Here is a 9,653-nt window from a genome sequence, read left to right on the forward strand (position 1 = left end):
GGGAGGGGAATGGAGAAGCTGGGTGGGGGGCGGTGGGGAACGCCCAGGCTCTCTCCGCTTCTCTCCACCTCCCGCCCCAGGGTCAGATGGATGAAGATGTACAGCGGATTCTGAGTCAGATCTTGCAGATGCAAAGACTCCAGGCCCAGGGCCGCTGAGGTCAGAGCACTGCCCTCCGCCTTCCAGGCCCCGAGTCGGGGCTGCCAGACTCACGCGCTGACCATCCGCACTTGGAGACCAGCCTGGGCTCCTTCCCAACGATCCCTCACTGCCTCCACGGCCCCACTGGTCCCTGCATGCGCTGGTCAGTCTAGACCCGGGCCCTGACCGTGTGCCCTTCCCTGCGCCGGAGAGTTTGTGAGTCCCTTCCCTCATGTCTGGCCTTATCATCGGACGCCACCCCAGGAATAAAAGCTCACGGAGCAGAGGATGAGATCATCGCGTGGCCTGCTTGCTGGGCTCCCACTGCAAAGCGGGGAAGGGGCGGCCCAGAGCAGGGACTGGGGATTAGGGTGAGGAGAGCAAGGCAGGACTCAGTCCCCGAGAGGAACACTATGTTACTATGTTACTGCAATATCTTTTTTTCTTTCTTATTTTGGCCACGCCACGCAGCATCTTAGTTCCCAGACCAGGGGTTGAACCGCGCCTCCTGCCTTGGATGCGCAAAGTCGTAACCACTGGACTGCCAGGGAATTCCCCAGTTACTGCACTATTTTTAAAAGTCAGAAGGGGTTCCCAAAAGTTCATGATGAACAAAATATGCAGATGTCAAATGAAGACAGCATCTGAGGCTGCACGACTTACCTCACTGCCCTCACCCTAAACCCGGCCCTGGTGGGAGTGTCCCGCACCCTCCCACGGCCTCTTTGCCCCTGGGCCAACCCCCTGAAATCCCCTGGGGGTTCCTGGCTCTTTCCAGCTCCGTGTCCAGCCTGTTCCCCAGGTTTCCTCAGCATCCAGCAGTGGCTCTGCCTGTCCCCGGGCATCCCAGGCCCTTGGAGAACGTCCACGGTTCGGGGCTACCTTCCCAGAGCCTGGGTTTCTGTCTCTCTGTGGCCTGGAGCGTGGAATGTGGCTGGCGGGGGTGGGGGTCCCCATCTTTGTGGTTGATGAGTGATGGGCATCTTCTGTCGGCGCCTGCTGCTCTCTGTTCCTCCCCGCCCTGGCCTCTCTCTGTCTTTCTCCCTGTCATCATGGCCCTCCCCGGCGTGCCTCCTCCTCGCTGCAGCCGGAAGGAAGGCTCTTCTGGGAAAGGCCACAGGGTCACCACTTCTCCCTTTCGTGGCCTCCTCCTTCTGCCCCCACCTTTGGGGCCTTCCGCACCCGAGACTGGGGGTGGTCGGGGAAGGGACTGGGGGCTCCTCCTCCGGAGCCCCATGAACCAGGCAGTGAGTCAGAAGGGGAAGGGGAAGTAGGGGGCCTCGACTGGGGGCTGGGCTTTCCCCTGGGTGGGACCTGAGTCCCTTGCCTGGCCGAGGGTGCTCCCTGCCCTAGCCTCTGAAAGCAGATCCCGCCTGAGCCATGGCCCCAAGACTTGTCCTCACCCTCACCTTCTGGGTGGGTTGCTCACTTTGCTGCGGGAGAGAAGGTACGTGGGGACCCGGGGAGGGTAGGGGGAGCCAGGGCAGAGGGACACTCTCTGAGGACTGGACTTTGTCTGCCGTGGAACATCCTGGGTGGGGTGGGAGCTCACACACCTTCTGTATGACCACTGATGGGAGGGGGTTACCATCCCATTGCACGGGTGGGGGAAACTGAGGCACAGAGAGGGCAAGAGCTACCCCAAAGGGACCGGGAAGTGGCAGCCACAGCCTGGAGGAAGGGAGGGTGGGAGAGAAAGAAATTTTAATTGTATCCATTCATTTCGTGTGATTCAAAACAAAACCATCACAAAGAGGGGGTCCGGTAAAGCATCTCCCTCCCCCCAGAAATCCCCACCAACCCTAGGTCCCCTCTGTGGGGACCTTCAACCTCAGTTTCCCCATCTGGAAAATGGGCTAATAGTTCCTGCTTTGGTGGGTTGTAGCGAGAGTGAGAGGTGATGTAGGTGCCTTTCATTCATGTACTCATTTATTCCACAAACCTCTATTAGGCTCCTAATGTGTGCCCAGCACTGGCTGGCAGTGAGGTGGGGGCCAAGCCACGGTAGGACTTTGATGGTCCTGGGTGAATCAGAAGCTCATGCTCTCCCTCTCTCTCCGGGCCCCCCAGTAGCTGTCACCCAGCCCAGGGTGCGGTGCCAGGCCTCTAGGTACCCGATCGCAGTGGATTGCTCCTGGACCCTGCCACCCGCTCCAAACTCCTCCAGGCCCACGTCCTTCATTGCCACATACAGGTCAGAGAGCCTGGAGGGCTTCCTGGGGATTTTACATCTGGGCTGACCCCCTAGGATCAGGGCAGCTGGGGACTTAGTGAGAGCCTGAACCCCTCAGAATTCTAGAGCACCACCAACCCTTAGAAATATACTCCCTAGGGCTTCCCTGGTGGTGCAGTGGTTGAGAGTCCGCCTGCCGAGGCAGGGCACGCGGGTTCGTGCCCCGGTCCGGGAAGATCCCACATGCCGTGGAGCGGCTGGGCCCGTGAGCCATGGCTGCTGAGCCTGCGCATCCGGAGCCTGTGCTCCGCAGCAGGAGAGGCCACAACAGTGAGAGGCCCACATACCGCAAAAAAAAAAAAAAAAAAAGAGAAATATACTCCCTAAAATACGTACTGCGAGCCACATGTGGAGGGTAAAATTTTCTAGAAGCCACATTTAAAAAAGAAAAAGAAATGGGTGACATTGGCTTTAATATTTTATTTAAATAGTATCTATATATTCCAAATGTTTATCATTTAATATGATCGAATGCAATGTACTTTAACATGCTTATATACGATTCATATATTTAAACTTATACTAGAAATTGATTTCATAGCATTTAATAGTATTTAAAGTATTCAACATGTAATCAATACTTTAAAAATTAATGAGAAATTTTGCATTCGGTCTTGTTATACTAAGTCATGGAATTCCATGTGTGCTTTACACGTGTCACACTTCAATTCAGATGCTAAACATTCAATCAGAAATTCTTTTTTAAAAACAAATTTATTTATTAATTTTGGCTGCTTTGGGTCTTCCCGTTGCTGCCCACCGGCTTTCCCTAGTGGTGAGCGGGGGCTACTCTTCATTGTGGTGAGCGGGCTTCCCATTGCAATGGCTTCCCTTGTTGTGGAGCATGGGCTCTAGGTGCATGGTCTTCAGTAGTTGTGGCATGCAGCCTCAGTAGTTGTGGCACACGGGCTTAGTTGCTCCGTGGCATGTGGGATCTTCCCGGACCAGGGCTCGAACCCGTGTCCCCTGCATTGGCAGATGGATTCTTAACCACTGAGCCACCAGGGAAGTCCCCCAATCGGATATTCTTGATCTCTGATTAGATTTCATAACATTTGTGTTTGGAAAAGTAGATTCACACACCTGAGTTGTTCTGAGGAGCTTTCCCACACTTTCTGATAGGTGGAAACTTTTCATTCAGATTAGATGAAATAAATCAAAAAGTCCCACTCAGTTGCGCTAGCCGCGCTTCATATCCACAGGGCAGAAGCAGAACGTTTTGGATGCTGTGGAAGTTTCTGTGGACGGTGCTGAGCTCCAGCCTCTAGAGTCTGAAATATTGGGGTGTCAGAACTCGAGAGAGCTGGAATCTTATTATTTCGGATTCCGGAATCCATGAATCATAGACCTGGGAATGTTGGAATTCTAAGGCTGGAATGTTGACGTTCCAGAAAGCTTTATTTATTTATTTAAAAAACTATTATTATTATTACTTGGCTGTGCTGGGTCTTTGCTGTGGCATGCGGGTTCTTCTTTGCTGTGGTGCACAGGCTTCTCTCTAGTTATGGCACATGGGCTCCAGAGCACGCAGGCTCAGTTGTGGTGCGTGGGCTTAGTTGCCCCGTGGCATGTGGGATCTTAGTTCCCCGACCAGGGATCGAACCTGCGTCCCCTGCATTGGAAGGCGGATTCTTAACCACGGGACCGCCAGGGAAGTCCCCCAGAAAGTGTTAGAATCCAAACCCTAGCATCTCCCTGTGGGGTTTTACCCCCGACCCTGGGTCCCCCAGGCTCTGTGATGTTGGAGTGAGGGGTCCCTAGGATCACACAGCCAAGAGCAGGACTCCTCACCTGCCGTCCCTACTTGGGGTCCAGGACACAGGGGGCCAGCAGGAAGTGCTGGGACCCTCACAGCACACTCGGTGTCCAGGCTTGGCGTGGCAGCCCATGGGGAGAGCTGGCCCTGCCTCCAGCAGACACCAGAGGCCACCAGCTGTATCATCCCTGACATCCAGATGTTCTCCATGGTGCCCTATGTGCTCAACATCACGGCTGTCCACCCCCGGGGCGTCAGCAGCAGCTTCGTGCCGTTCGTCCCAGAGCACATCAGTGAGTAGGGGTAGCGGTGGGGGTGTGGAGGGTCCCCCTTCTGCTCCTCCCACACACACACACGCCCACCTCCCACCTGTCAGGATGAGATCCTGTCCATCTCTCACGGATCCTGTGGGCTCCATCTTCACAATTCAGCAAGAATCCGCCCACTTCTCCCCTCTCCTGAGCCCCTACTTGGTGCAACCTGCATCACCGCCCACCTAGACCAGTGGCAGCCCCTCCATCCTGGTCCCCTATTGCTGCCCTCACCCCCATCTGTCCTCACAGCAGCCACCAGAGGGCGCCTGTGAGCACTCAAGTCAAGTCCCATCTTGGGCTCCTGCCCTCTTGCCTGCAGTCTGTCCTCCCCGCAGCAGCCAGCAGAGGGTGCCTGTGAGCACTCCAGTCGGGTCCCCCCTTGGGCTCTTGCCCTCCTTCCCACAATCTGTCCTCCCCACAGCAGCCACCAGAGGGCGCCTGTGAGCACCTGAGTCAGGTCCCATTGTTGCCCTGCCTACAGCCCTCCAGGGCTCCCACCATCTGTTTCTGTCCCCTCCCTGCCCTCCCCTCCTCCCTCTCCCCCTCTCACTCACTCTGCTCCAGCCACATGGGCCTCCTCGCTGTTCTTCCAACACACCAGGCACAGTCCTGCTCCAGGACCTTTACATGTGCTGTTCCCCCTGCCCGCAAGGCTCTTCCCCCAGGTCTCCACACTGTTCACTCCCTCACCTCCTTTACCTCTCAACTCAGATGTCATCTCCTCAGTGAGTCCTCCCTAAGCATTTTTTTAAAATTGCAAACCATCATACATTGCTGGCGGTTATTAGAAAACAGACTGGCAGTCCCTCAAAGAGCTAAACATGTTACCATGTAATCCAGCAATTCCAATTCTAGGTATATATCTAAAAGAAAATGGAAAGCACGTTTGCAGAAAAAAACTTGTGCATGAATGTTCATAGCAGCATTATCCATAATAGGCAGAAATTAGAAACGACACAAATACTCATTAACTGATGAATGGATACACAAAACGTGTCCATCCCCACAATGGAATATTATTCAACCATAAAAAGGAGAGAAGCCCTGACACTCGCTACCACATGGATGGACCCTGAGAACACAATGCTCAGTGAGAGAAGCCAGACACAGAAGGACACACAGTGTGTGATTCCGTTGATGGGAAATGTCCAGAACCGGCAAACCCACAGACACAGAGAGTGGGTTTGTGGTTGTCAGGGGCTTGGGAGGGAGGAATGGGGGGCTGACTGCTCACGGGGATGGGGCTTCTTTTGGGGAGATGGAATGTTCCGGATTAAATGGTGGTGATGGTTGCGTGACACTGTGAATATACTAAAACCACTGAACTGTACACTTCCAAAGGGTGAATTCTCTGGTATGTGAGTTATGTCTCCAAAAACATTGCAACTCACTACCCTCCTTGCACTCCTGACCTTTCTTCCCTCCTTTTTATGACCTTCGGATCTGCCTTTGTGTCTTATCTTCTTCCCGGGGGGATTGAGCTCCAAGGTGACAGGACTACTGTGTCCCTAGTATCCAGAACATCCCTGGACACTCAGCAGACCCTCAATTAATATTTATTGGTTGGTTGGTTGAATGAATGTGCCCTCCGCTGACCCTGTCTCCTGCTTTTCCGTCAGTCAAACCGGACCCTCCAGAAGGTGTGCGCCTGAGCCCCCTCCCTGGGCAGCGGCTCTGGGTGCAATGGGAACCCCCCCGGTCCTGGCCCTTCCCAGAGATCTTCTCACTCAAGTACCGGATCCGCTACAAGCGCCACGGAGCTGCCCGCTTCCGCCAGGTGAGGAGGGTGAGGTGACGGGGAGGGCAGTTCCCGGGTAGACGGAAGAGCATGTGCAAAGGTACAGTGGGGTGTGGGTCACAGCTTGGGGTGCTGGTGTGCGACGTGAACGCAGCCCAGCAGTTCCACTCCTGGGCATCTACCCAAAAGAATTGAAAACAGGGCCTCGAACAATTACTTGTACACGAATGTTCACAGCAGCACCACTCACAATGGTCAAAAGGTGGAAATAACACAAGTGCCCATCAACGGATGATGGATAAACACAACGTGATCCCTCCACACACGGGAACATCACTCAGCCATGAAAAGGAGAGAAGCCCTGACACTCGCTACAACGTGGATGGGCCCTTGAGAACACGATGCTCAGTGAGAGAAGCCAGACACAGGAGGACACACTGTGTGTGATTCTATGGATGGGAAATGTCCAGAACAGGCAAATTGGATTAGTGGTTGTCAGGGGCTGGGGGAGGGAGAGGGGGTGACTGCTAATGGGGATGGGTCTTCTTTCTGGGGGGATGGAATGTTCTGGAACTAGATAGTGGTGATGGTTGCCCAACACTGTGAATGTACTAAATGCCACTAGATTATCCACCTTGGAATGGTTAATTTTACGTCATGTGAATTTCACCTCAATTGAGAGCACCAATATATTGTTTTACATTCTTAAAAAATAAAGGCAGGTATCAGTCAGTGAGCATATGGGCAGGGCAGTTGTGTCCTGGGCAGCCTTGGATGCTGAGCTGAGGAGCTGAGTCTTTGCAGGGTTTAGGCTTTTGCAATCCTGTCCCTTAGAACCTTCTGCAACAGTAGAAATGTTCCACATCCACACTGTCCAAGACGGTAGCCTCGGGCTGCATGAGGCTGCCAAGCGGTTGCAACCTGGTGAGGAGTCGAGGAATGGGCTTTTAAAGTTGATGTAGTATTCATTAATTTAATTTTGTAAATGCTTGCAATTTTAAAATTGAGACAGAGTTTACATGCCACGAAGCTCTCTGTTTTAAAGTGCACAGGCCAGTAACTTTGGTGTATTCGCAAGATTGTGCAATGATAATTAATCTAAATTTAAAACGTAAAGCGTCACATCCGGCTGCCCTATGGGACAGCTTGTGCAGAGGAAGGAGGGACATAGTCAGACCTGCTATTGGGAAGCTGCTGATGGTGGCTGACATGGGACGTGCCAAGGATGAGGGGGACCCCGATGTTGGAGGGAGAGTGTGGAGTGGCGGGGACAGAGGGGACAGGGCAGAGAACCAGAAAGGCAGAGCTGAGAGGGTGTCTCATGGGTGCCCAGGGATTTTAATCTGTGGAGGTGCCTGAGTGAGGACATGGAAAGGTCAAGGCCATCGAAAGAAGAATTTATTACATTTCCCCAGAAAAGAGGACACATCACGCCACGCAGGGCCATGTGGGCAACTTTGGGACATCAGGAGGCTGAAGTGGGAGCCAGGGGAGAGCCCAGGCCAGAGGTGGATTGGGGTTTCCTCGGGGAAGGCTAGGCGGGGCAGGTGAACAGCTTAGGGTAAGCAAGTTTGAATAATTCCAGTGGGCTCTGGGCTGCAGGGTGGTCTCTAGTTGCTTGGCATCTGGCCCTGGGGTGATTTAGGGCAGGGTGGGGATATGGGCTGGTGTGTGACCAGTACAGAGAGGGGATGGATGGGGGTGTGGACTCGGTGTGGATTGGTTTTTATATGAAAGGCATGCTCCTGGTCGACCAAGAATTGGCTGGCCAGGGAGGGGCAGGCTCTCCCTGCTCAGCAAGATGTTTAAGATGTCCGAAGATGTACAGGGGCCGCAGAGGGCATGCCGATGAGGATTGACATTGGTGCCTGAGTCTTGGAGCAGCAGCCCGAACATGGGGACGGAAGGCTTGATCACATAGCTTCCTTGTTTCCACTGACCCAGACCTCCTTCTGCTTTCAGGTGGGACCAATTGAAGGCACATCCTTCACCCTCAAGGCTGTGAGGGCCCAAGCCAAGTACTGCATCCAGGTGGCTGCTCTGGACCTCACTGACTATGGGGAATCAAGCGCCTGGAGTCTCCCCGCCGTTGCCTCTATGACCCTGGGCAAGTAGTGGGGGTTCCCTGCACCCCCGAAGAGGGGCTGTGCCCTTGACATCCACCTAAGTGTGGATGGGACCTGACTGGCCTGGGTTCACTGCTGCCGAGTTGCTGGGCAACCTTGGACAAGTGACTTTGCCTCTCTGAGCCTCAGTTTCTCAGTCTGTGAAATGGGGATGTACTGCCTGCCTCCTTTGACACAGTGCAATGTTTTGTGAACTGTGAATATGAGATTTTTAAAATTGTTTAATTAGAAAAGGATCATTGTCACTAGAATGAGGACTCTTCCTTCTTTTAACAGATCCACATGAGACCCTGTGAGGAGAGGACAGACCAGGACACACACACACAGTGCATCCCCACTGCCACACACGGGGTCAGGGCTGGACCAGAGAAAGAGACGGGGCTGGGGGAGTCAGGGCAGGGGTGGTGGGTGTTCCACCTGGGATGGAATGATGAATCCATTCAGTTCAGTTCAGTTTGGTTCACCTCAAAAGCTGCCCAGATGTGAGCCCCACTGTGGGTGGACACCAATGGGACATGAGTTTGTCTGGGAAGCTCTGAGGAGGGGAAAACACAGCCAGGCTCTGAAGGATTTTCTCAATCCAGGAGCTTCTCGGTGCATTTCACTCAGGTCTCAATTCCAAGGTCACCTCCTCCAAGAAGCCTTCCCTGACCACCTCATCTAGGGCAAGCAGAATAAAGACCCCCCCCAAAGATATCCATGTCCTAATCCCCAGAACCTGTGAATGTGATACCTTACACAGCACAAGGGACTTTGCAGATGTGATTAATTTAACAATCTTGAGGAGCCTTAAAGATTGAGGATATTCATTAAGTTAATGAAAATGGGGACTTCCCTGGTGGTGCAGTGGTTAAGACTCCATGCTCCCAATGCAGGGGGCCCAGGTTCGATCCCTGGTCAGAGAACTAGATCCAACATGCCTGCTGCAACTAAGAGTTTGCATGCCACAGGTAAGGAGCCAGCAAGCCACAACTAAGGAGCCCGCCTGCCACAACTAAGACCTGTTGCAACCAAATAAATAAATATATTTTTTAAAGTTAATGAAAATGAAGTAGGTTATATTGTATTATCCAGGTGGCCCCAAGGTAATCACAAGTGACCTTATAAAAGGGAAGCAGGAGGGTCAGAGGGAGACAGAGAAGGTGATGTGACAGTGGTAGCAGAGGTCAGAGTGATCCAGGACCACGAGCCATGGAACTCTGGCAGCCTCTAGAAGTTGGAAAAGACAAGGAAATGGATTCTCTCCTGAAGCCTCCTGAAGGAACCTGCCACCCATTTTAGACTTCTGACCTCCAAAACTCTAATAAATGTGTTGTTTAAAAATATTGAGCTTGTGGTAATTTGT

General features: G+C 53.1%; 1 protein-coding gene across 6 annotated transcripts in view; it reads left to right on the top strand.

Annotated features, from left to right (window-relative positions):
* LOC114893265 (ankyrin repeat domain-containing protein 24-like) overlaps window positions 1–9,612 on the top strand; it is a 34,708-nt gene extending 25,096 nt beyond the window's left edge. For 5 of the 6 annotated variants that reach the window (XM_029218960.1, XM_029218959.1, XM_029218961.1 and 2 more), the window contains 2 exons: window positions 81–2,335; window positions 4,245–4,351. In XM_029218960.1, coding sequence (XP_029074793.1) covers window positions 81–158 — 78 coding nt within the window. In that variant the 3' untranslated portion in view covers window positions 159–2,335; window positions 4,245–4,351. Of the gene's footprint in view, window positions 1–80; window positions 2,336–4,244; window positions 4,424–6,063; window positions 6,222–8,144 lie in introns of those variants that run through there. The other variant, XM_029218964.1, reaches the window with a different exon arrangement.
* Window positions 9,613–9,653: the final 41 nt, after the last annotated feature.

This window comes from Monodon monoceros, unplaced genomic scaffold (assembly GCF_005190385.1).
Source record: "Monodon monoceros isolate NGI ecotype Baffin Bay Population unplaced genomic scaffold, NGI_Narwhal_1 Super_Scaffold_12, whole genome shotgun sequence".
Classification (NCBI taxonomy): Eukaryota; Metazoa; Chordata; class Mammalia; order Artiodactyla; family Monodontidae; genus Monodon; species Monodon monoceros.